This window comes from Talpa occidentalis, unplaced genomic scaffold (assembly GCF_014898055.3).
Source record: "Talpa occidentalis isolate TD23 unplaced genomic scaffold, MPIMG_talOcc4v2.1 talOcc4.14, whole genome shotgun sequence".
Taxonomy (NCBI): Eukaryota; Metazoa; Chordata; class Mammalia; order Eulipotyphla; family Talpidae; genus Talpa; species Talpa occidentalis.
In genome coordinates, this window is record NW_023601433.1 from 68,394,910 (window position 1) to 68,422,639 (window position 27,730).

The 27,730-nt window shown below is 37.3% G+C and overlaps 1 protein-coding gene across 1 annotated transcript in view; it reads left to right on the forward strand.

Annotated features, from left to right (window-relative positions):
• Window positions 1-1,602: 1,602 nt before the first annotated feature.
• ARMC3 (armadillo repeat containing 3) overlaps window positions 1,603-27,730 on the forward strand; it is a 40,278-nt gene continuing 14,150 nt past the window's right edge. The window contains exons 1-10 of the mRNA XM_037510706.2: window positions 1,603-1,691; window positions 4,757-4,917; window positions 8,014-8,131; window positions 11,114-11,239; window positions 14,829-14,897; window positions 15,422-15,597; window positions 18,963-19,157; window positions 21,322-21,505; window positions 25,415-25,567; window positions 25,664-25,769. Coding sequence (XP_037366603.1) covers window positions 4,870-4,917; window positions 8,014-8,131; window positions 11,114-11,239; window positions 14,829-14,897; window positions 15,422-15,597; window positions 18,963-19,157; window positions 21,322-21,505; window positions 25,415-25,567; window positions 25,664-25,769 — 1,175 coding nt within the window. The 5' untranslated portion in view covers window positions 1,603-1,691; window positions 4,757-4,869. The remainder of the gene's footprint in view (window positions 1,692-4,756; window positions 4,918-8,013; window positions 8,132-11,113; window positions 11,240-14,828; window positions 14,898-15,421; window positions 15,598-18,962; window positions 19,158-21,321; window positions 21,506-25,414; window positions 25,568-25,663; window positions 25,770-27,730) is intronic.

The following is a 27,730-nucleotide window of genomic DNA, read 5'->3' on the forward strand; positions in this document are numbered from 1 at the left end:
TTGCCAACACCATCCTACTGTATATTGGAAAATGAATTGGACCCCTCCCCACAATAGACATGTATAGAAAAAACTAAGTATGTGAAAACCTAAAACATGAGTTTTAATTATTTCATAAATTATTTGTAACTTCTTATAACATTATATCTTTAGGGTGGACTAGCATGATACATTGATTCAGAATATTATTTTAAGAGTCAAGCTGACCTCACTCTAAGTTCTGACTCTACCATTTATTAGTGGAGTGACCTTATGCCAATTACTTCAGTGTGAGGGTCATTCAAGAGAGATGTGTTTTGCTAAAGTCAATCAAAGAGTATTTTATGAGATGGCATTTGAACTAGGATTAATAAGTGGAAAATGAAAGCATATGCTGGGAATTGCACAACTTACAAAACACAACAAACCCAGGGGAACAGGGTTGGTTTGGTTGGTAGGTCCTCACCCTAGACCAAAAAGCAGACATACTGGGAGAAACAATAACAGAAGATTTACTTACAAAAGGAGTGAGAAAATGAAGAAGGAAGAAGAAGGAAAGGGGGAAGGAGAGTAGAGGAGGGGAGAGTGCATACTTATGGCTAGTAGGTGGTCAAATGTTGTCTTTCCTTTCCCTGCTAGCGTCCTGGTAAGTAGAGCCAGAGGTCCAAGCAAAAGACACACTTGGCAAGCTGGTGGCTTCTCCAAAGACAACCATCCTCACTGGTAGCTTAAGTACCAAAGTCCCAGGCCAACAACAATTGCCAAAACTATAGCAACTTAACTGCCAAAACTGCAGATCTGCCCCTGTTTCCCATCAGCTCCTCCTCGGGGGTAGAGTCTGGAAAGCTGAAGTTGTGCCTCATTGTTCCTCTTACACTTGCACGTCACCAGGCAAGTGCTACACAGATAGAATGGGGATGGGACAGAGAGATTCAAATATCAGGTGAAGTGATTTTGACTTATTTAGGAAGCTGCCGAAGTTTGAAGAGAGAGAAGTAACTAGAGCAATAATTTCTGGAAAGTTCTGTCTGTGTTATGCTGAAAGAACCAAAGAGAGAAACCAAAATCATCAGAAAGTTAGAAGTGAAGACCTGGACTGGAGTGTCAGTAAGAATTTAAGAGAAGGAATAAATAGGGGACAAAATGATTGGAGCTGGGGGATTGGCAGAAAGGAGAAAAGTAGTGCTTTGAAGGGAAATGATAAATTCTGTGAGAACAGACTGGACACCCTGGTGCATAGAAAGTTGGCAAGGCAGGGGGCAGCTTAGGGGAATCTGAGCAGGAAGTGGCGATTTGGAAGTCATTTGCACAGAGACTGTTGCTGAGGCCAGTCTTTGGGAGAATACAGTAGCATCACAACGTGAGACTCCACAGCCAGTCCTCTGCTGAAGCTGCGGTGTCAGCTGATTGTGTTCAAGTGGATTGACCCGCAACTAGGAATAGGAGGCTTCGCAGTGTCTAACCGGCCCCAAAGCACAAGGCTCAGAGAACTGAAGATGCACACTGCTGTTTCCCCAAAGTGCCCACTAAGCAAGCTCTTCGGGAGCGGCTCTAAGTGCGCTCCTTGGAAGCGCACACCCCGCGTTATGCGCAGGTGCGGACTTGTGTTGCATAGCAACCAGGGACAACAGTGGACTGGGAACCTGGCTCGGGCAGTTGAGGTGCACTTTGTGAGTTCTGCGGAGCGGTTGCTTGGCTGCACCTTCTGGCAGGTAAAGGCAGACTGTCTATCCACGCGGTTTGGAGAGGCCCAGGGTAGAGGCCCTAGCAAAACCCGTGCCCCGCGGATGGGAATCTCTAGGGCAACTCAGGGAAGGAACCCATTATTAGGGGTTGTCAGTTCACAGTGTTAAGACAGGGGTCAGGGTGGGTCTCATAAGCGTCCTGGAAGTCTGTTTTTTTGTTTGTTTATTTTAGTTAGGCCCATAGAAGTTTGTCTTATATAACCTATAGGCCATTTTAGTGGAAAATGTAGTAAACAATATAGTTTCAATATAATTATGCAGTTTTGAAAGCATATTCCAACAAAATTATATATAAATCCATTTCATATGTAGAAAGCAGTGATTCTTTATGGACCTTTCTGGGAATGCTTGACATTATAGAAAGGTGGCAGTATACCTAGTTTCATTTAAAAAGAAAGGCTTTATTTTTTTTGTACAACTGAATTTTTATGGGCCACCTCTTATTTGACTGAGACCTCCAGAGGGGATCTGAGTCTCAGAGCTTCTGTTATATCGACTGAGTAATTCAAGAAGTGGGTTCCCACTTGTTCTAGCCCTCCTCTCCTTTAAGTCTTCTCAAAATAGTTATCCCCATTAGAAAACATTAAAAAAAATGTATATAGTAGCTGAAAGTTCACAAAGAAATACAAGTTACCAATAAATTCATGACAAAAAGTGTGTCATGATTCCAAAAAATTGTAAACATGCTCAACAACAGGAGGCTGACTAGCTAAATAGAGGGTTTTAAATGACATGATATGCTGATCCATGGGAAGTGTTTGGAGCAGTGAATGGAGACTGAGATTTCATGAACTAGTCCATTAATTTAAAAATGTAGTAAAAAATGGGAAGTTGAGTATGAAGGATAGAGATCCAGATGGGATGGTAAAATATCTCTAGAAAACACATAGAATTTTTTCAAAGTATTGCTGATTTCCCTGAACTGATTTCTGGTTGATTTTTATTTTATTTGATGTACCCTTCTCTGCTTTCCAAATTTTCCATAATAAATTCCCCATATATGTGGAAACAGGAACAGATTAAAAGGTCAATTTTATTTATATTTGAGCACAATAAAAAAAATCAACAGGCAGGTGTAAAATAGTCAAGGTAAACTGGGTTAGTTGCTTCAAAAAATTGTAGAGATCTTCTTAAGTTGACATTCCTGCTGCTTTAAGAGAAAACAAATATTCAAAGAATAATGTGAGGTCATTTAGTTGACCTACATCCCTATTTCAAACTATGAAGATAGTTTGAATATTCATTTTAAGGAGAAAGTTTTTTTTAACCCTTAGGGTCATTTTTGAGGCTCATTGACTCTCACCTATGTCAGCTGTAAACTTTCTCCCCTGTTATCCTATACTTGATATAGGATAACAGAAATGGTAATAAAATGGTAATAAAAATATAAACTAGTTTTGTATAGCAGTGCTTGTGACCAGCTCCATCACTATAATCCTCTAAGTTTAGGCTCTTCCAGCCTCTATAATTGACACTACGCAATTACTCAAAACGATTCTCCTGAAATAAGTTTCTCAGTGAAAATCAGATGGTTTAAAGCAGCTCTACCCAGGTGTAATTTATAGCCTCCGAATATTGTTCATTAAGAATTCCTTTGTAAATCATATCATATGATAAATCATGTCATATTTACAAAGGCTATCATATCTTGGAACTGCTTATAAGTTGCTATAAAATCTCTTTGGTCCCTAGATATTAATCAAATAATAGATTTTCATTTGTCCCAAATAGTTTCTATGTGTCTGCCTGAAACATTACAGGAACAAGTCCTAGGGCCTGTGCTTTTCAAGCACCTATTTACAATGTTTGAGATTTGAAAAAAAAGTTTCAAAAATATGAAAATAAAATTGAATGATTCAATGTATTTATTAATATTAAAATTTCATTACACTTGAAAATAATTTGCTCACTTTGGAGGATTTCCCAGGTGCTTGTTCTGATTGCTAGGTAATTTTGATTGGAAAATTTAAAAAAAATTATGGTTAAAATCATATTTAATGAGGGGTGTGGATGCATTTTAACATTATTTGATATAGTGTGAAGTAGTCCAACACAGAGTGAGCTTGCCTGGTCCCTCAAAGATCTTGAAATTTAACTCACCTGAAGATGGTGACCTAGAATAGATGCCTTTTGGCAGTCCCTGTGACTGATTATGAGCATGTGGATTTTAAAAGTATGTGATAAATTCTGGTATGCCTCTCTCCTGCTAGGAGTTGCTTTTGTTACTTAACAGAACATCCAAATTAACTCTGGCCGTGCAGAGTCTCTTCAATGATTTTCTACTTTCCAAGATTTTTCTTGAGACTAAGTAATTCCTTGAGACTAGAATATACCATCTGAGATTGCCTTAATGCCAAACATAACCCCCAGACTCTCATTAGAGAAAACTTAAGATTCCTGGGGTTATTCTGATAGAGTCAGCAACATCTTGGAAGGTTCTCTGTACCCAGATGGAGTTCCTGCCCTGGTAAATCAACAGTGTATATTCCTCCTTTGACTTTTGGACAGGTGGAAGAGAGTCTTGCTAGAAGACTCCAGTTTCCTGAGAATATATCTTTTCAGGTTCCCAATTACATTTTCACTGAGCTGTGGATTATATTAGAAAAGAGTATTTGTTATCTGGGGAAATGACAAATGTTAATGTGGTATCGGTAGATCTTGGATACTAACTACAGAAAATCATTAACTCTCATGTACAGAGATAATGACTTTTACAAATATTGATGCCTACTGTGTACCAGGCACTGTTCTAGGGGTTTGGGATAGATCAGTGTAAGAAAGAAGACAATAATCCCACCCTTTGTAAAAAAAATTTTTTTGCAGATCTTGCAGTCTCCCAAGCTTTATGTAAATGACCTATAAACTATTTCTATTATGCAAATAAACATTATGTTACTAACATTTTCATCTTTTCAAACTAACGTATTTCCTCTTTGGAAGCTTGAACAAATCATAGTTTGAAATAGGGATGTAGGTAATATATTTGTACATATGCAATAAACTCTACATATTTTCTTATTGTGTATTTCTAGGTAAACTTTAAGGGAAGAAATTAATTTCCTCTTGAGGACACAGGTAACTGAGAAACTTGTACATATGTAATATACAAAGGACACTTTAACTGCTGATTGCTTCTCTTTCCAAAATGGGTAAAAAGATAAAGAAGGAAGCAGAACCTACTTATAAAGATGTGGTAAGTTTCTGATTTGAATGCTAGTCACACATTAACAACTGATTTTAAAAATAAATTGTTCAAACAGTTTGGCATGTACCAGTGTGTCCATAAGTGTATGGTGGCAGAAGTCCAAAGTCTGAGTAATGGTAACATTACTCAGAAAAATCTAACATTATATAAACACATTTACAGCATTGCTATCACAGAATTAGCACAGTTAGGAAGTAATTATTAGTGTTTCCACTCTGGATGGCATGTTTATAAGCTGTGTCAATGAATAAATAGTTTTGATTATTCTCTTAAATACATTTACATTTGCCATTCCCTCATTAGTGTTAATTATCCAAATGAGTTTTCAAAAATACTGGAAGTCATGCTATAGTATTAGATGTATATAATGGTGTCTGAAGATGACCAGTTGGACATCAGAAGTCCTGTGTTTTCCAGATCTCTGGGCTCATCATCTTTATCTCTGCCAGAGGCTTAAGTAATGCCTTCCCCACAACACAGAAATAGAACATGACCTTGGAAAATTTTCATTTCAGAAAATTATTTTGAAACAGACATGTGGCATGTTTTCATCACATAAATGTTAATGGGGACCAATAAGTATAGTCAACAGACTCAATGGCTTTACAGCTTGAAGGAACTTGAGCCGTCTGTTGGAATCTCCCTGAGAGCTCTGGACCATGGTGGTTACACTGTGAGCTTGGTCACAGCTCTGCCTCTTACAGACTTGTGGTTCTGGAGCTACCAATTTGTCCAAGTTGTTTCAGTTTTTCTTAATCTCTAAAATAGGATTTGTATTGTTTGGCTCAATTTGCTTGTTGTATGAATTAAAATAGCATATAAAGTTCTCAGTGCCTGGTATTAAAGGTAGTACTCAGTAAATTTATGGGATTCCCTTCTCCCATACCCCCCTGCGCACACACACTCTAAGTAACTACTTATATATAATTCTTCTTCCATAGTTGGGAACAAAGGCATCCCTCTGTCCAGGTCTAGGGAAGCTTTGTGGAGGTGATCATTTTGGTCTTTGATGGTGTTTCTGCAGTCTGACTGCTCACATTTGGACATAGTACTAAAACATCCCAAATTATCTTAGTTTTTTAATTGAATTCTAGTTTTGTATTACCTCTTTTTGCTGCAAAATAGCATTATTAACATGTTATTTCTAGAAACTGTACTCATGATTTCAGTGCATGATGACAAACATTTTCTGATCAAATTTAGAATTAAAGGACTGTTAAACAATAGGTATATCTGTCCTAGAATACTGCTGTAATTTTATAATGTTTTGTAGATATTGTCCTCTGTTTTCCAATCCTTAGGAGCCACAATCAAGGGTTTGAGAAACAATTCTAATCCTAGCTTAGCAAAACTCTAGCTGTCTTTTCATAACAACCTTGGTGGCAGCCAGGGACGTATGTACCAGTCACCAATGGTCCTTGATACTGCCTTTCCCAAGGGTTCAGCCATCTTTCCCCTACTCTGACTTCATGTAATGAAACTGACAGATTGGTATTCAAGTATCTAATGGCTTTTCTGCATTTTTAAATCCTAGTCTGTCAAAACAGTATATACCACAATTTAAAGTAACTTGGAATTTATTATCCAAGGTATACCTCTTCAGAGTCTATGAAAAGTTTATTGTACAATTATAAGTGAAATTTGTAAAAAGGGGAGGTTTGTAATTGCTTGAGAACATAAACTTTTCTGTCAAGTAGTGGTGATTTTCTTCTTAAATATTTCCAATAAAAAAACATTTTTTTTGCAAAGTGTTTTTTTTTTATAGTCTTTCATCTACTTTTAAAAATATGAGACAGAAAGAAAAGCGTTGGTGATATGCATGTCTTTTTCAAATGTGAATAATAACATAGACAGATATAAATTTTTAGAGCCATACCCTTTTCACTTTGAATTTTATTGTTTTACAAGAGTTGGGACAAAAAGATCTATGTAATTTTCTGACACCTTCCCTTGCCTTGTTATTCAATATTATTTTTGCTTCCTATTATATATTTTCTATTTAATCAAGCTCCTGTTTCATCCTTCAGAAATACAACGTTCATTTCCATATCAAACCTTCTTAGCGTTATTCCCCCCATTTGAATATCCTTCCTCCTTATTTCAACTTACCTCATTTTATTCATTCTTTAAAAATATTTAATATTCTACCAATTTTAGGAAACTTTCTCCATGTACTTCTTCCTCATACAACATAAATTGTCTTTGATATATGTTTTTGTATTTCATAGGATCTTGGAACTTTATATTATAAGATATCAAAAGCAAAAATACAATACCCTCATCTTTCAGATTAAGGACAGTGAGTCAGTTACATGTGTAACTGATATAACCCCCAATCACTTGGTTGTTATTGCTCATTTCAACCACATGAATCCCCAAGATCTCAGGGCAATAGGTTTTCTTAGAGTCCTATACATTTTCTTTATACTACATTGTAATTTCCCCATTCCAGAATTTATCCAATTTGATATTTTGAATCATGCTGTTATTTTTTTTATTTTATATTTTGGCACATAATGTTGTCTTTCAGTTGATTTACACAGGTAGTTCCTGCTATTCCAGAAAGAATATAGTGGTTGGAAAGCAGGCACTGATTATTGAGACTATAGGAAATCTGATACAGGTACTCAGGGATTCTTATGTAATTACTAAGAATTACAGTCACATAAGTTGTTTAATGACTATATATTATTTGCCAGACAATCTGCTAAGCGTTATATGTGTTCTTCAATGCTCCCTGTAATGCTTTGAGATAGGTATATTAAGCCCATTGTATAGAAAGGAAAACTGCATTCTAGCAGCTTAAAGGACTTGTTTGATTCCATATGATTAAGGTGAGACTAGGTGTATCAAATTCTTTGCTCTTCATGCCAGATTCCAGGAGTTCCACAGCCACCAATGTTAACAACGGTCTATGTCAGTGATATTTTAAAAAAGATACTTTAAAAAATAAAAACCTTACAATGCACTCAATGGGCAGTGACCACCTTATTTTGCTAAGATTATGTTTTCTTCTATATCATTTTTTATGTGATTTTTAAAGCTCAAATATGAACCTGATATTTTTTTCTTTCTGCATTTCAGTTTGATCCATTAACAATTGAAAGCAAAAATGTAGCAACCGTGGTGTTAATGCTTAATTCTCCAGAGGAAGAAATTTTGGCAAAAGCATGTGAAGCAATTTATAGATTTGCTTTAAAAGGTTTGGATTTTTCAGTTTATGTATTTCATTAATGTCTTAAAATATTTACTACAAAATGGGCACTTTTCTCCCTAATCTTTATCTTAATTCCTGTCAAAAGAATTCTTTCTGACAACCAGACTGTCATAATGTACTATCTGACAGGGATGTATCTCCCTAAGTGCCTAACTTCATCTTAAGGAATAATTTAGTCACTGGATAAAATAATAGCCGTTTTGAAGGTTTTCTTGTAGTTTAAAAAATTGTGTCAAAGGAGTTGAAGAACTCACAATAGTCAAAGCTGGAACAATTTGAGTAACAAAATAACAAAATATTAGATTATAACCTCAAAGTAGAAAATTTTATCCATGGATATACTAATATTTAAAAAGTTTGTGTAAGCAAATAGATGGGGAGAAAAGACAAGTCTCCCATGCAAAAGAATTCCAAATGATATGTCAGTACTTCAAGGAGACAGAATATAACTTCCTATTCTTTAGGTTTGGGCAATGCACAATGTCTTATTTCCAAGAGTACAACATAGAAACGGAAAAAAGAGTAAGCATACAGTGGAGAAACCTGACAAATACTACCCCAAGTAGGTGATTGCAGTCAACATCAGTAGTGACAGTCATGGCAATAATATATGCTGTCCCTGACATGATAGAATGAAAATTATACTTTATTGTTATTTTCCCAAAAACCTGCATAACCCTAATCTTATTGTGATATAAAAAAATTGTATTAATACCTAACCAGTAATCCTCAAAACACTCATAGTTACCAAATTAAGAAAAGTTAAAGAAATTCTAACTAAGATGCTAAGAATACATGATGGCTTAGTGTCACAGGTGACCTGGATAGGATCCTGGGACATTGAAAGACATTAGACAAAAACTAAAAATCTGAATACATTTTGGACTTTCAAAATAATGTATCAATGTTGGTACAAATATTTTAACAAATGTGCCTGCTAATGTAAAATACTAGGGGAAACTGGGTGTTGGGTATGCAGGAACTCTATGTACTATCTTTATGATTTTTGTGTAAAGCTATAACTGTTGTAAAAATAAAGGTTTTGGGTCTCCCCTGGTGGCACAGGTGTTGAGCGCTGGGCTGCGAAACTGCCCGCAGCCTCTGCAGCGCCGGTTTGATCCCTGGCGGCCAGCGAGGGTCCCACATGGCACGCAGACCTCTCCTGCCGCCTGCTGCTCCCCTCAGCAGTGTATTTCGTCACTCTGCCTGTTCTGTTTCTGGCTCTGGTGAATTCTCTCACTCCCCCGCTTCTGACTGTAACCTAGTGCTTGTATAAATAAATAAATAAATCTTTAAAAAAAAGGAAAGCATCTATTTAAAAATAAATAAATAAATAAATAAAGGTTGTTGAAAATTATAAACGATTAGATTGACAGGTTTATTTGTTCTGTTTATTCCAAATGGTGATAAAATTAGATTCTATTGTATAACATTTTAATTGAGACTATTTGGAAGATGTTTAGGGTAATTTTATATTTTTAAGAAAACATTTAAATTAAGAGAGATATTTTATTTTGTTTATTCTTTTATTTATTTGTTTGTTTGTTTATTTATTTATTTATACAAGCAGTGGGTACAGTCAGAAGCGTGGGAGGGTGAGAGAATTCACCAGAGCCAGAGCAGGGAGCAGAACAGGCAGACTGACGAAGAAGTACACTGTGCGCGATGTGGGACCCTCGCCCTGTGGCCGGGGATCGAACTGGCACTGCAGAGGCTGCAGGCAGCTTCACAGCCCAGGGCTCAACTACTGCGCCACCAGGGGAGGCCCAGATATTTGATTTTAAATGAATCATACTTCAAACATTGTTCTGGGGCTTGAATGAGCGAAAAACAAATCATTCAACTATCAAACGGTAAAATACCTTGCTAAGTCACTCTGGTCATCACTGCAATTCTAGATAAAAAACAAAGTGCTTCTAAAAGGAAGACTCATGTGTTGGTTGTGTAGAATTCTAGGTCAATTTTCAGAGACATCAGATTATGCAGCGAAGGGAGCATAATTCCCATTCAATCTTATAGCAAAGTCATATGTCATCGGACTGTCATATGTATCTGATCATCTCTTTTTATATGACATGAGGTTAAAAAAATAGAAAGGCAAGAATTTTCTGTGAAATATAAAACTCTTTTTAAGTGTTTTTATTTTTTTTATACACGAAGTATTTTCTGAAATTGAAAACTTAAGTTAACCAGGACTTACATATTATTCCAAACTTTGATATTTGATATTTGAATGATAGAATGATATTTGAATCATTACGATGTGGACACTGCTTCTACAGTTAGACTGGACTCCGACCCTAACTAATCTCTGTTTCTGGGACCTCTGTGCCTACATCCACAAGCAAAGGAATCCCCAAGTTACCTGGTGGTTCACTTCTGTGCATGCAAGGCACACCTTGCATAACATCATAGCGTATGTAATCACAATGTTGAAAAGTGAGCCCCCAAACTCCATCACAAACTCTTGAAATTAAAGTGGGCCTATGTGTGTTAATTATTAAAATTAGTTATGCAGTTATGCAACTGCTGTTGCCATTGCATGAATGGCAGGCACTGTGCTGGACACTGAGGCTCGGAGAGCACAGAACAGACTAGGTATCTGTCCTCATGCAAAGTTAAGTTTCAACAGAGTAGGCAAACAAAGCATGGAGGTCAGAAAGTGGATGAAGAAAATAAAGTAGGGTAAAGAGGGATGGGATCAACTGGAATATGGAGTTAACACTAGATAGTGTGGTTAGAGAGACCCCTCTGAAAAACTGTGAGCTAAGGAACTGAGTGAGGAGAGAAAGCAGCTTTCAAAACAAAAGAAGGAGAGCAGCAAATGTCCTGGATGCCTGGGCCCTAAAGTTTATTTTGAGTGGAAGCAAAAAGGAATGTGAAAGGCAAATAAGAAATTGCAATGGCACAAAAAAAATTTGATGAGATTGGTGCCCATGTATGATTTTAATTTATCTGTTCTGTCAGGTGAGGAAAATAAAGCAACCCTCCTTGAACTTGGAGCTGTGGAACCTTTAACTAAACTGCTCACCCATGAAGACAAAATTGTCAAAAGAAATGCTAATATGATATTTGGAATCCTGACTTCTAATAGTAAGTATCAACTTTAAAAAATACTGGAATAATCTCATGTAATGCATTATCCTTTCACATTTACTTTTAAGTGATTCACATTCATTTTATTCAAGGTGACTTTAATGATAAAGAAACGTTAAGGAAGTGTAATACAACAAATGTATGATTTCATATGTTAAGAGGAAAATTTTAAATATAAAAATATGTACAGATATATTCATGTGAAAACTCTTGACATTGATGAGGTAGTATGTTCCAGTTTTAAAAGTTGGTGGATCAGTCACCACCTCTTAAAATTAAAAGATTTTTCTTAAAAGATTTTTCCTCACATTAGTATAATGTAATGTGTATGCTTAAATGCAAGTTACACTTCACCTGTATTTTGTAGTAAAGGAAGCCCAGAAGAGCTTTGATACATTTATTTTGTTGAAACTGGAAACTACATTTTGCCAAAAACAAATTTAGCCTTCTACAAATTCCTTCAATCAGATGCATTACTTGTTTATATTTTTTGGGTTTTTTTTTTAAAGATTTAATTTATGCATTCAAGAACCTGGGTGTAGGCCAGAGATGTGGAGGTGAGAGGATTCACCAGAGACAGAGTGAGGAGCAGAAAAGGCAGATCTACTGAAATACACTGCTTAGGGGAGCAGTGCACCAGACAGGAGAGGTCTGCTGTGCCATATGTGGATCAGCTCCCCGGCCGGGGATCAAACTCATGCTGCAGTGGCTGGCGATAGCTTGAAAGTGCTGAGAATTTAACCCCTGTGCCACCCGGGGGGGCCTAACTATTTTTGTTTTTAATATGATAGAGTAACAGTATTAGTTAATATATGCTGTTAACGTTTACAAGAATATCAGCAGGACCAAGCCATGCCAATAAAGGCAGTCCCTGATTAATGACAGTGGTGATTCCATAATGTGTCTGTGCCAAGTATGGGTCACACATGACAGGTCACTTAAGTTACTTTGCTAAATATTTTTGCCAGTTGGAACTGCTGTCTTCTTTTACCTGCCAGTTTATATTTCACTCAATAAGGTCTTTTAACCCCAGAGAGTCATATGATGAAGTAAGTTTAAGAGACAGTTCATCAGGAGCCTTGTTTTTTTTTTAATTTTTTAAAATATTTATTTATTTATGCATACAAGAACTGGGGTACAGGCCAGAGGTGTGTGGGGGGGGGTGGGATGAGAGGATTCACCAGAGACAGTGGGGAACAGAACAGGAAGAATGACCAAAATAGATTGCTGAGGGGAGCAGCAGGTGAGTCAGGAGAGGTCTGCAGCGCCATGTGGGTAGCTCCTTGGCCAGGGATCAAACTCGTGCTTCAGTGGCAGCAGACGGCTTCATAGGTTGCATCTTAACCCCTTGCACCACCAGGGAGGCCCCTCATCAGGGGCCTTGTAAGGAGCAGTAACCTTTGAAACCCAGACTTTACATCACTTAAGGCAATCTGAAGACCTTACCTTTTTAGGGAAAGACGATGTAAAAGAATATATAAAGTTGAGAATAAATTAATTGGTTAATATTATGACATGAAAAAATTGTGAATATGAATCCAGTTACGGGGCCTCCCTGATGGCCTTCAGAATCCTCTGAAGAAAACATTTAACTTGTTAAGTCTTGACCTGAGTTCAAGCCCCTGCCAGGGAGACAAATTCACATATGGCGCAGCAGACCTCTCCTGTCTTGGCCACTGCTCCCCTTAGCAGTGTATTTAAGTAAATCCACCTTTTCTGCTTCCCACTCTGTCTCTGGTGAATCCTATCGCACTCCAAAACTCTGGCCTACACCCTAGTTCTATGCCAAAAAAAAAAAAAAAAAAGAATCGGGCCTCCCTGGTGGTGCAAGGGGTTAAGCACCGCACTATGAAGCAATCCACAGCCTCTGCAGCACGTGTTTGATCCCCGGCCAGGGAGCAACCCACATGGTGCAGCAGACCTCTCCTGACTCACCCGCTGCTCTCCTCAGCAGTGTATTTCAGTCAATCTGCCTGTTCTGTTCCCCACTATCTCTCTGGTGAATCCTCTCACCCCCTCACCTCTGGCCTGTACCCCATCTCTTTTTCTCTTGTATGCATAAAATAAAGAAATTTTTAAAAAAGAATCCAATTAAAACAATTTTAATGTGTAGGTGCCACACTGTTCATGTGGCTCAACCACAAGTCAGAGTTCCTACTTGGTGCCATTTCTGAGAATGGTCTCTGTTGAGAAACACAGGGACAGAGATGTTTAAAGTAATGGAAGTAGTAGTTGATCCATTATTTTTGTTGACTTACCTAAAAAAAGGATTCATTGAATGATCCAGTGTCAAGAATACAGAATAATAAATTGATCAACTGTGGCATCAATTTACAAGAATTGCTAATGAATCCTTTAAAGCTTTAGTGGGTAGATCTACTAGATCTGTTGTTGAACATCACTTGCTATTTGGACTGAATTCATATCCAGAAGGTGATTTTAAGGCACAGAGAATCCTCTGAAGAAAACATTTAACTTGTTCAGGTGAACTGAGGCAAAGTATCACACATAGATGCAGCAAGCTGGCCTCTCCCTGTGGGAGTGGATCTGCAGAGAAAGAAGGCACAGAGAACATAAGTTGACCTCGTGGTCAGTGTCACCCCGGAAACCTGAAGTAGATGGAAGGTGATTTTGGATACCAAATGGAGAATGTGCTCGGATAAAATCTCTTCAGGCATGTAGACATGGACTACATATACAGCCTACATTTAGCTAGCTGTAATTTTGCTAGCTCCCTTTAAGCTACTTTAAATAGACAGCAGAGGGGTTTTGACAGGTTGAAGAACAGCCATATCCCCGGATCCCACAGGAAAAGTTGTTCAATAAAAGCCAAGTGCTATCTACCCAGCAGTTAATGAGGAACAATTCAACCAGAGACCATCTGCTTCAGCTGAGACTAAGTGAACTCTTCCAGAATTCTGGTAATGCTAATTTTGGTTTCTATATGAAGATAATTGACAAAGAAGAAAAACTGCAAAACAGAAGGAACAGCTATGTCATACTTCTCAGAAAAAGGGGACAAGGAATAACAGGCAAGAAGTAGGGCCATGCCTGTCTCACCTTAACTAGACCAATATAGATTATGCAAAAGTGAACTTTAAAAAAATCAACATACTCCTCTTTGAGCATTTTTGATATTTCTGGTAATCATATAAAATGTAAACCAGCTATGTTAATGAAAAAGGATTGAGGGTAATTCGTATTTACATTCTGTACAATATTTATTAAAATCAAAATTTTGAATTTCCTCCCCACAACAAAAGTAAGAATTACTATTGTACAGTGAACAAGTGTGGGGCCAGTCAGTCAACTGTACTGATGGGCGCTGAGGCCCGCCTGGCCCTGCTGGGCTTGTGTTTTCTCCTGTCTCGGGGGCGGTGCGCTCAATGATCAAGGAACATGGGCTGGGGTCTGTGTGGAGCCAGACAGACCCGGGCATCACATTTGACCCCACTGCTTTATTCCTGTGTGGTTTTTACCCTGATCTGTAAAATTAGGTAATAATAGTACCTCTCTCATAAGGGCCATTCAACACACAGTCATTATTAGTATTAACTAACAATGATATTGTTTCATTTTTGTGTAGGTGATGTTAAAAAATTGTTAAGGGAGTTGGATATCCTGAATTCTGTCATTGCTCAGCTGGCTCCAGAAGGTAACTGCATCTTACCTCTATTTAAACGATGAACTGGTTTAATTTTTACATTTAATTAAACTACTTAATGAAAATAGTTCATGAAATACCAGTTATGAATTGTCATTAAAATCTCTCAGACCGGGCCTCCCCTGGTAGCGCAGTGGTTGAGCACTGGGCTGCGAAGCTGCCCGCAGCCTCTGCAGCGCCAGTTCGATCCCCGGCCGCCTGCTGGTGAGGGTCCCACATGGTGCGCAAACCTCTCCTGCAGGCCGCTGCTCCCCTCAGCAGAGTATTTCGCCCGTGTGCCTGTTCTGTTCCCCGCTCTGGCTCTGGTGAATTCTCTCACCCTCCCACGCTTCTGACTATACCCAGTGCTTATATAAATAAATAAATAAATCTTTAAAAAAAAAAAAAAAATCTCTCAAACCAAGTTGGGCTCCAACCCAGGTATAATTTGTGGAGCTTTGGCTTTCTAAGCATGCTGTAGAGGAGTGGTTGAATGAGGACTTAGCATACTCGTGCTCTTTATTTTTGATATACAGAAGAAGTGATTATCCATGAGTTTGCTAGTCTTTGCCTAGCAAACATGTCTGCTGAGTACACCAGCAAAGTGCAAATATTTGAATGTGGCGGATTAGAGCCTCTCGTCAGACTGCTGAGCAGCCCTGACCCTGATGTGAAGAAGAATTCTATTGAGTGCATTTACAACTTGGTCCAGGTAAGAGCAAGTTCTGAGAATGTGTTTTGACAAGAGCTGATTACAGAATTTATTTTTCACATGAAAGCAGGAAAAAGCTTTTTCAAACTCACCAGTTCATTTTCAATTCTTCTTGGTATTATTCAGTAGTTATTCAGAAAAAATAATGGAAATTTAGTATATTTACTTTTCATTTTGTACATTTTATAAGTAATTGTCTCCCATGAATGGGCCTTTTTAAATCATATTTCAACTGAAAAATAATAGAATGGCTGTAAAATTAAGGACTATACTATATAAAATGTATTTCTTTTGAACAGAAAATCTGGTATTTATGATTTGGCCTATTTATGGTTTGGGCAACTACATATTGATCTAGCAAGATGATGCCAGCACATGGGAGTACAGTTGACCCTTGATAATGCTGGTTTAGGGGTGCTAACTCCTCCCCAGTCAAAAATCCAAGTAGTAATTTTCATTACCCCCCCAAGTTTAGCGACTGATAGCCTACTGCTTATGGAAGCCTTACTGATAACCTAAGTATTTGATTAGCATGTATTTTGTTTTTATATGTATGGTATGATATATTCTTAATAATAAAGTAAGCTAGGGAAAAATGTTATTAAGAAAATCACAAGGAATAGAGTATTATACTGCATTGATACTCAAAGTATATATATATAGATTGTTTTAAAAAAATCCCTCTACAAGTGAACCTGAGCAGTTCAAAACCTGTGTTGTTCAACAGTTGAACTGAATATATATGCCTTATTCTGTGGACTAAAATTTGTTGGATTAGGGGCCTCCCTGGTGGCGCAGCAGTTGAGCGCTGGGTTGCAAAGCTGCCCGCAGCCTCTGCAGCGCCAGTTCGATCCCTGGCCCCCCGCGAGGGTCCCACATGGTGCGCAGACCTCTCCTGCCACCTGCTGCTCCCCTCAGCAGTGTAGTTCGTCAGTCTGCCTGCTCTGCTCTCCCCTCTGGTTCTGGTGAATTCTCTCACCCTCTCGCGCTTCTGACTGTACCCAGTGCTTGTATAAATAAATAAATAAATCTTTATAAAAAAAAAATTAGTTGGATTAGGTTTACTTATTGGTAAAAACCCAGTGAATTGAGTATGTTGACTGGCACTCATTGCTCACAAATCCACATTGCTATCTCACTATGCTATTTTTCTTTGTAATTGAAAGAAAAACACACTCTCACACCTAACCTCCTTCTTATTCCTACCTCCCAAGTCAGAGCACACCCCCTTACACCAACAGGAGGTCAGCTCAGGGCAGCTTCTCAGCTTGTTGCTCAGGTTCCTGAACAATTCCCAAGCACATATGATAAACCCTAGATAACTGAAAATACCAGCACACCGTTTGAAATAGCTACCAGCAGACAATGAGGGGAAGGGATATTCAAGCAAAGGTGACAGAAGGCTCATTGGAAGACAAAGTATCTAGGAAATCATATAGAAAAAGACACAGGTGGACTGCATGCCAGAAAGCAGCTGAAGCATTCATTCCCGGCCCTGGCAGGTCCTCAACACGTGGCTGCACATTACCCTCACTCCTCCCTAATGGAAACCTGGAAGAAGAAACAGCTTTTTCCCCCTTCTCTGCTAACTTAAGACTTTACCTCAAGCTCACCCTCCAAGCTTGATTTCCCAAAAAATTTTGTCAAGTAGAAATGAAAAGACTTCACTATTCCTAACAGCAGAAGTATTAGGTAATAGTGTATTAATTACCCAGGACTGCTGCAACAATATTCCACAGACTGGGTGATTGGAAACAACAGGATATTTTGCCTTATTAGTTCTGGAGGCCAGAAGCCCATCAGCAGGGCCATGCTTCCTCTGTGATTCAGCATAATCCTTCCAGTGTCCTTCTAGCTTCTGGTGGTAGCTTCACTCCTTGGCATTCCTTGGATACAGCAGCAGCATTACCATCTCGCCTTCCTTTGTCTCATTTTCACCTTCTTACATACACCAGTCTTCAAAGGACACCATTAATTGTCCCCCACCCTACTCCACTATGACCGTGACTAATTATCTCTGCAATGGCCTGTTTCTAAATAAGGTCACATATAGAGATATATGAGCACTTCAGCATATGTTTTGGAGGACACTATCAGTCATAGAATGGCAGGGAGAATGGGCAAGCAAAGAATTGAATGGTATAGCAAAGAATTGAAGTTTGGGGTACACAGATTTAGGCATAAAGCTGAAATATGTCTCCAGAAGAGGGACCCAGGGAGGTTTTTACAGAGAGAGAAAGAAGAGAGAGGTCATGGAGGATGAGGTCATGGGTGAGTTAATGGTCAGATGAAGGAGACTCAAGGTAAATGGACAGGTGGAGGGGGTCACACAGTAAAAGAAAGGAAACATTGCCTTTATCAGTCCTTTCAAACAGGATATTCTCCTTATTGTTGGGATGTTGGGGGTTGGTCCAGTCCAAGGGTCATCTTGCAGTTTAAAGACAATAGCAAAACAGCTTTTCCTCAGTGGATTTCTATGGCCCTGTTTTTTTTTTTTTTTTCCATCAATGCCATTTATTCTCTATGGCCCTGTTTTAATATGGCTCCAGTAATATTACTTTTCACACAGGTCAATCCATGACAAACAGCGACTTTCGATTTTTATGTCAGAAGGATGCTGACTACAAAGAGGTCAATGGAAGGGTGGAAACAGGAAAGGCAAGCTTTAAATGGGGCCTTTTCTACCCTTAGTACTCTTTTACATGCTTCCATTTAAAATGTTTAGCAGCCAGAGTTTGGGACTTTTCCTGGATTTTGGCCTTGTTTTCTCCATTGTTCACTCCACCCAAGCCCTCTCTCCCTGCCATTCACAGACACAAGATGCAGAACAACTTGTCTAGACTCTTAAGACCCCTTCATACTGTATATATCTTAAATAAAGGTCAGTGTCAGAGATAAACCTGGTATCAATTTGCATGCTCAGGGCCTGCCAATGGCACTGTGTGCATATGAGCATTTCACAAACAGTCCATTTGGATGAAGAGAATAAAGAATTGATGTCATCATTTAATCTTATCAAATACTAATTAAAACAGAATAAAACAGGCTATAGAATGTGAAAAGTATTATATTATTCATAGATTTTATTGTAATGCTGCTGATAGTAATAGGAATTTGCTGTGTAATAAACAGTAGTTGACAATGTCTACATAGTTAAAATGAATACTTTAATATTGTCATTTCAGATTTTTCTTATATTCATGAGTTATTTTGGAAGTGTCTGGAATAAAGATGGGAAAATTATATATATTATGATTATATATACTATTATTTATAATGTCTTGTTAGAAAATAGAATTTCTCCATTTTTGAGATATTATTTTGCCTTAAAAATTATTTTCTTGATCATTTGTTTCTCATGGCAGGATTTTCAGTGTCGAGCTACACTTCCAGAGCTAAATGCAATCCCTCCTATATTAGAACTCTTGAATTCAGAATATCCGATTATTCAGCTGCTGGCTCTCAAAACCTTAGGTGTTGTTACAAATGATAAGAAGTCACGAGTAATGCTAAGAGACAATCAAGGAATGGACCAACTTATTAAGATCCTAGAAAGTAAGGTATTGTGTCATTCATTCAACTCTCTATGAGGAAATGTATCTCCTAAAAGTTGCTATAAAATATAAATTGTAGAATATAACTGTGTTCTATTTAAGCATGATATTAAATATAATGGATGAATTCACTTATTGTGACATAGTTTATCAGCATGATATATAACCTCCAAACAAAAAAACTAGCAAAGTCCTATGTTATACCTGACATGATCCCACTGTCTTGTGGACACCCCAGAACACACTAATCCTTTCCCCATAAGAGAATGAAATTTCCTTGGATGATATTTACTCTTTACCTTGATATCCTATAACTTAAATACCATGCATGCTATAAAATTAACAAAAATACTATTTTGTAAAATCTGTATCTTATATTGGATAATGGTTGAGAAAGGGATAAAAGAGTTCATACACACATGAACATTCATAACCAAATTAGGAAGAAATACCCATGGCAATTACAATCCTTTTTCTACTACATCAATGTAGTTGATATTTATAATTACCTTCCTCCTATACCAATTCTGTATTTCATTTTTTCCTCAGCAAGTATTTCAACTTGTCTTGCTTCTTTACCTAGTATGATGATCCAAACTGTTTTTCCTAAAGGGTCTGAGTCATTAGTAGTCTATATTGGGTTGTTACAATTTTCCATGGACCTTAATCACAGAACATGGTAATACAGAGACACAGGGGCCTCCCCTGGTGGCACAGGGGTTGAGTGCTGGGCTGCGAAGCTGCCCGCAGCCTCTGCAGCACCTGTTCAATCCCTGGCCACCGGGGAGGGTCCCACATGGTGCACAGACCTCTCCTGCCTCCCGCTTCTCCTCTCAGCAGTGTATTTCATCAGTCTGCCTGTTCTGTTCCCAGCTCTGCCTCTGGTGAATTCTCTCACCCTCCCGTACTTCTGCCTGTACCCAGTGCTAGTATAAATAAATAAATAAATCTTTAGGAAAAAAAAGATACAAAGATGCAGCCTAAGAAATGTCTTAAGGACTGTAGACATACCCTTCCTTATGTCTGTTGTGGAATAGTAAGTCCAATTCCTCCAGGTAGTTAGGATCAATAGCCCAACCAACACAGTAACACTTCTGCTCTTGTTAATTCAAAGGCATGAGGAATGCCAAATGACTGGGTGGCCATCTTAATTTGTAGTCCAGTGGAATTATTGTTGTCTACTGATGAAAGCATTCTTCCCTTTGGAACTAAGGCCTCTAGGCTGGCACATCATAAAGTTGTGGAGACAGGAAGCTCAAGTATTGCTAGTGGATCACTAGTGGTAATAAGGAGTGGTGCCACACCCATTTCCACTCCTTGATTCCCATACCCGTGAGCACTGGATGGCCATGTGAGAAACAGCATATATATATATATATATATATATATATATATATATATATATATATATATGTAGACACTTAGGAGCACATAGGACACTTGAGAACACACACAGCCTCCAGGATCAGGTGTTACCATCTACCTGCAATGCAACTGAGTCTTCAGAAGGCCCATCTATCAAGTCAGTTGCTTTAGAATGGTGGAAAACATGGCAAATCCAGTGAATTCTATGAGCAGCTTGGGCCTATTATTGCACTTCTTTTGCTGCAGAGTGTGTCAGAACAATGCTGTGTGGATATCGTGATGGTGGAGCATCCTCTGTGTGTTTCTCTCACTTGCAGGATTTCTACCTTAACTTTCTAACTCTTAAGGGAAGGCTGGATTTGCCACTGCTATGAGCACCTGGGAAATTTCTCAGGCAAGAAAGTCATAAACTCATAACACTTCATGCTACCAGTTGGAGCTTTTGAGGAATAGACTTTCTTTCAGCTTCTGTCTGCTTTTTCAAACAGTATTTTCTTCTGATTTTAAAATTGTTATCAGGGAAAGTTATATGAACAACTTCATTTGGCTGTCCCCACTGGGAAGTTTCCAGTAATTATTTTCTACCTATAAAATATTTTGTAGTTGGGGGAAACAGAAAAGATGGGACAAATGGTTAGGGACAGTGATGTCACTTTAATAAACACAACTGCTTCCTTGGGCCTCTGTCACAACAAAATTAATTACATTATATTCTGACTGACCGCAGTCCCTCCTGTGGTAAATTTTGAGGATATAAATTTCTTTTAGTACAATTCTCTACAGTTGTGTTTGCTTTTATTATTAGGACTTGAATGACCTTCATATAGATGCGCTGTTAGTGATAGCCAACTGCCTTGATGATATGGATACTATGGCGCTGATTCAGCAGACGGGGGGTCTTAAGAAGCTCCTGACATTTGCAGAAAACTCTGCAATTCCTGATATTCAGAAGAATGCAGCAAAAGCAATCACTAAAGCAGCATATAATTGTATGTTTCATTTTATACAAACTAAGCATACATGTTCTTGATTTTGATTAGTATTAAACAGTAGATAGAGTATTTGTTTGCTTTTATATGACCATTTGAGAGTAGTACTATACATATTAAGGCCAATTCATCTCAATGCTAATGTGTTAATGTAGAGATTGTTTTATCACTGATACACTAAATCCAATATGACTTAATTATAATCCTATCTTTTTAACAGTTTATTCCCAAAATAAATTTTAAGCCCTTATTTCTCTTGATCTTGGAGTTACACAGGTGGTATGTGCTGTTTGTGAGTCTCAAATAGTTGTTTCAATAAATCCATGTTTGGAATGATATCCATAAAATCATTTCAAGTTTCAGCTGGAGTCTAGCAGTGGCAGTATAAAAAATAGGCACATGCTATATACATAATACAATTTTTATTTCAATGGCAAGCTATGTTGACATAAATTTGTAAAATGTGAGAGATTAATTAAATTACAGGCACTGATGATGAAATTATAGCCTTAATTTATGTATTTTATTTAATAAAAGATGTGATTTTATTTTTCCTCTTCTACATTAACTCCTTTTATGAATAATGACTGATTTGACTAGTTTATATTATTTATATTCGAATCATATATACTACATCTGTATACTATATGTATATTATAGGAAAACATATCCCTTGCAACCCATACTGGAGTAACAAAGTGTTTCTGTATTGGAAGTAAGTTATCATGAAGTTTTAAAATGATTTTCCAAGGAAAACTCCATTCAGAAGTAGGGTTTTCAGATACATTGCACCTTATACTATTAAGGTCAATGTAACTATCACCATTCATTCACAACCGTTTCTCTTTATTTCCTGTCATGAGAAATTTTTGTTGTCTTGATAATGCATTGTTACTGCATGTCAAAAACACAGTGGGAACAAACATGTAATACACATTTTTAAAATTTTCATTTTTGAATAAATTTTAATACTTATCCCCACCATGAAAATTCCAAATTAGAGTGCCTTTGACACTGAAAGAAGCAAGGCATTAATTACCATGTTGCCATGAGGTTTATGATCTGGCATTAACATCCTAGCAGGAGCAAAGGTAGTACAATAGCAACTTCCTAGAATGAATGAAGAGAAGCATCATTGAATGCAGATTTATTTTCAGTTATAAAACCTCATGCTTTTTTTTTATTTTAGTGATACTGATTAAATGTTATTTTTAGAGGATATTACTCTCTTAGTAATATAATTACCTTTCCATCTTTATTACCTGCATAATTAAAACATAAATACTTTATTTCTTGGTATAGAAGATCAGTGAAGGTACTTGGTTAATATGTTAATTCATCTTTTAAATCTATTATAACTACTCAGCAGTCAGCTCTTTTGAGATTTGGTGAACACTGCTGGATTTTGAGAACACACCCAGCAGTGTTGAGAAACTAATTGCCTAAAGTATTTAAATCATTTTAAAAAATCTTCCCAATAATTTCACATATAATGTTTTTTGAATTTAGCTATTACATACTCCAAAGTCAGCCCATTCAAATTAATTCTTTTGGTCAGTTTTCCTGATTAGATTCCATACGCAGAGTGTTCTGTGTAGGAAAAGTTGTTTTAGAGCCATAAGGGAACTCATTTCTAATTTTAAGGATTTTAGGTCAGCAATTCTTGAAGAGGTTCAGTTCTTACTTATGGAGGGAAAGCTAATAAGGATGATATATATTGCAAGACATTTTAGGAGCCACATACTTACGATTTAAATATGAATCCTAGCATTTTCATGGAAGTTATACCCTGCCTGAATTCCTATTTTATTTTTTTTTTAATCTTTTTTTTTTTTTTTAAGATTTATTTATTTATACAAGCACTGGGTACAGTCAGAAGTGCCGGAGGGTGAGAGAATTCACTAGAGCCAGAGCGGGGAACAGAACAGGCAGACTGATGAAGTACACTGCTGAGGGGAGCAGTGGGCGCAGCAGGAGAGGTCTGTCGCGCCATGTGGGACCCTCACCCGGCGGCCGGGGATCGAACTAGCACTGCAGAGGCTGTGGGCAGCTTCGCAGCACAGCGCTCAACTGCTGTGCCACCAGGGGAGGCCCGTGAATTCCTATTTTAAATGAAAGGAGCAAGCGATTAAAATTATGGGATTACAGGACATGGTTCATACTGGTTTAAGACGAATGAGCAGAAGTGTGAGTAACTTAGCCTGTGTTAGTCATGACCAGATTGCTTGGCATCCATCTACATATCAGATGAACAAAGGCCAATAGCATTTGCAAATTGTCTGAATGTGCTACTGCTTCTGTGAAAAAGCGATTTTTAAAAAACATTAACACAGAAATCAGATGTTAACTTTGAAATGGAAACCTAGTTGCAATAATTCCTAAAAATATTGTAGGGAAAAAAACAAGTTGACTAAAAATATGTATCAGTGAATTATTTTCACATGAAGATGTTGTAATCTAAATTAGTATCAGTTTTTTTGCGGATATTTTAATTCTAGCATAATATTCTTATACCTCAATATCCTAAGAGCATATATCACCCACTTTTCTATTTTAATCATGTAAATTGACTTTATAAAGGTTAATTAGTGGAAAAATCGGACCTAGAGAAAGTTTTTTCAATGATAAATTAATAAGGAATTATGTGTAAGCTGTTTCATTTTAGACTAGTCTTTGTCACCTCTTATGACTTTAAAATGAATTTTGCCTTAACATTTTTGTTGTGCATTTTTTAAAAATCTAGTAATTCATATGTAGTTAACTTAAGAATACTATACAAAAAACATTTTTTTTAAAGATTTATTTATTTATACAAGCTGGGTACAGTCAGAAGCGTGGGAGGGTGAGAGTACTCGCCAGAGCCAGAGCGGAGAACAGAACAGGCAGACTGACGAAATACCTGCTGAGGGGAGCAGCGGGCAAGACAGGAGAGGTCTGTCGCTCCATGTGGGACCCTCGCCGGCAGCCAGGCATTGAACTGGCGCTGCAGAGGCTGCAGGCAGCTTCGCAACCCAGCACTCAAACGCTGCGCCACCAGGGGAGGCCCTACACAAAATTTTTTGATCTAGTTTAATGTGATTTTTGCTTTAGTGTAGGTTATCAGTAAGGTTGTTTTTTATTAAAAAAAATCAAATCAAATCAAAAGACAAACATTTAGGAAAAAAAAGAACACTAAAAGTATTTTGGGTCTCCATTTAGTGTTTTATAATGATATGTTCTTAGATTCCTAATTTTGTTTTCAGATAAAGAATATTATGCTAATGTATGTTTAGATTATGTTTATGGTAATTTATCATGTAAAATTATTTTAACTTTTGCTCTGTCAGCATGTAGTATAACATAAAAGATGATTATGATTTCTTTGATATAACATTATAAATTCCTTAAACTCGGAAGTATACTCTATTACTTGTTTTTACTTTCTCCTCTTCTCTTGAGCATCTAGCTCAAGCACATTTAGTAGCTCTTCAAATGCTGGGTTTTGTATTTAAAGTAAACATCAAATAAACATGTTGATATCTTTTGTGAGAAAATGGCATGTGTGAACACAACACCATGCAGTAAACATGACTGAATAAGTTCTTGCTAAACCTGAATCTTTCCTCTTTCCTACCGTATTTTCTTTGCCATAGCATTGGTATCATATATAGGAATAAGAAAAAAAGCATTATGCATGATTTGTTTTGCATAATTGCTTTGCTCTAAAAGTAAAATATCTTGTTTAGTTTATTCTTTGTGACTAAGCAAAAAACTAGTTTGAATTCCCATATTTTGGTTGAGGAAGTAGGTATACTTGCATAATTCTGACAGGAAAGATTTCTAACACTGAACCATCCATGCAACTTGAATAATTCTGATAAGTAGGTATACATCAACATTCTGATATTTTTCCCTTTTGGTTTATGAAAGCTGAAAATAGAAAATTTTTTCATGAACAAGAGGTTGAAAAGTGTCTTATAACCCTTTTGGGTTCTGAAAACGATGGAACTAAAATTGCTGCTTCCCAAGCAATTTCGGCAATGTGTGAGAATAAGGACAGCAAAAAATTTTTCAATACCCAGGGTAAGCAAACTGAAAAACCCTATTTTGAACATTTTTAAGTTACCATATTCTTGTTTACATGGATGTTTATAAAGTCACCTTTAATTTTTTCTAAAGGGATTCCACAGCTAATTCAGTTGCTGAAAAGTGACAACGAAGAGGTCGGAGAAGCTGCAGCTCTTGCCCTGGCTAACCTGACCACCTGCAACCCTGCTAATGCAAAGTAAGTGCCAAGACTCATTCAGTGCTGACTTGCTATGGGTTGTCCCACAGACCAACAGACCAAGATGCTCTCATTTCAGTATCTTGGCTTTCAAGGCACTTAAAATTTTCTTTCACAAGTCTTAGTTGGACTATTGCTCAGGAAGCCTTATGAAAAGTGTTATCAGAAGTGTTCTCCAAAGATATTACAACATTTGACTGTTTCTGGACTTGTTGGGAAAATGTGTGAGCCATTTGATTCAGATAACAGGCTCATCCTGTGGAATTTTCTAGAACAATTACAACTGGCTAATGTAGGAAATATTACAGATAACATTATGTAAACATCTACTAAATTTAGGGGGGAAGTCCATTTTAAAAGGACATAAACATTAGGTAAAACTAGAAACATTTAAAAATTCATTTTAAAACAACATTGTGGGCAGTAAAGATGAAAGAAAGTTTTGAAAGAAATATGTTCTATATTCCAAGTACTGTGGTATGTGGATTGCATTTATTCAAATATGTAATTATCAAGACTATCTGTCAACAGATGAGAAAACTGAGGCTTTGTAAGGGTATCACATTTTTCTGGGCACACATATTAATCAAAATCATTGAACTGGACATTAAACCCAGGTCTGTTGGACTCCAGACTCTGTGTTCTTTCCACAATAGATTACTTTATAAAACAAGAATTTTTTGAAGACAACTCTCATAAATAAAATAATTATTTGCCCTTTGTATGTTTGGTACATTTATTAGAGACAGAACCAATAGGATATTGTTTAAAAACCAAATTAAACTGGATAAAATTTAAAGATCATATTGGCTTTTTTTCAATTATTCATGAATCTGACAATATCCAACCTAGCGGACAGAAAGGGGCTTCCAGGAACTGTACAAAATGAAAGATTTATAGACAAAAGGGAACAGGAACAAAGAAGTTATGCTAGAAAAAATTGAGCTGTGGCAAGGTCACTGTCCTTCAGGGGAAGACAGGGGTCTCTCAGGAAGATCACCTCATTGGTGTCGACCTGGTGATTCCGATAGTTTGGATTATGATTCCATTTCAGGGAGATATCAAAATTTTAATTAAGTTAATTCTATCATAGAATTAGTGACATAGGGCTTAGAATAAGTGACTTCATTTTTGGCCTTTCTTGATTATGTAAGAAGATAACAACCCCTTTTTTTCCCTGATAAGTCTCATGTATAGTCTTGATATGTGAAGTTTCTAAGTATTTGAGTTATGGAAAAGTAAAATTGTATTTTAAAAAATAATTCAAAAAACAAATCCTTTACTTGCAAATACCCAGTATAGCAGGGTAATATAATAAAAATAAAGTAGATCATAAAATATTCCAGAAATGAAGGTCAATTTCTAGTAGTATTTTGCCAAACACTTTTGGTCTTGCCTAACCTCACTACGTGGACACTATGTGGAGCTTTCTTCTCCCCCAGACAGCCTGAGGCTCATTCCCTCATCCCCTTCAGGTATGTGCTGTTAGAGCGCCAGCACGACTAAGACTACGGTGTTTACAGCAACCCCCACCACACACACACATCTCTGTCCTCCTTCCCTGCTGCCCTTTTTTTCATAGCGCTTACTGTTTTCTAGCATATTATGTAACTCAGTTGTTATATTCATTCTTTTCTGTCCCCAACTCCTCAGACCAGCACCATGAGGGAGCATTTTTGTCTGTTAAATTCACCCATAAATCCAAGGCATGTAGAATAGTGCCCATTCCATGAGAGGAATTCAGGGGCGGTGAGGAGGGGACAAGCCTTACAACAAAAACATAACCAGAAACACTGGGTGGGGGAAGAGGGCACCAGAGTCAGTTCCCTGCTACACTCCCAGTCGAATAATCTAGGGTAGCCCACAGGGACTCTGAAACTGGAGGATCACATGACTTGAGGTAATATTGGAGTACCTAATGGACATTGGAGTCCAATGTTAACCATGACAGGAGAAACACT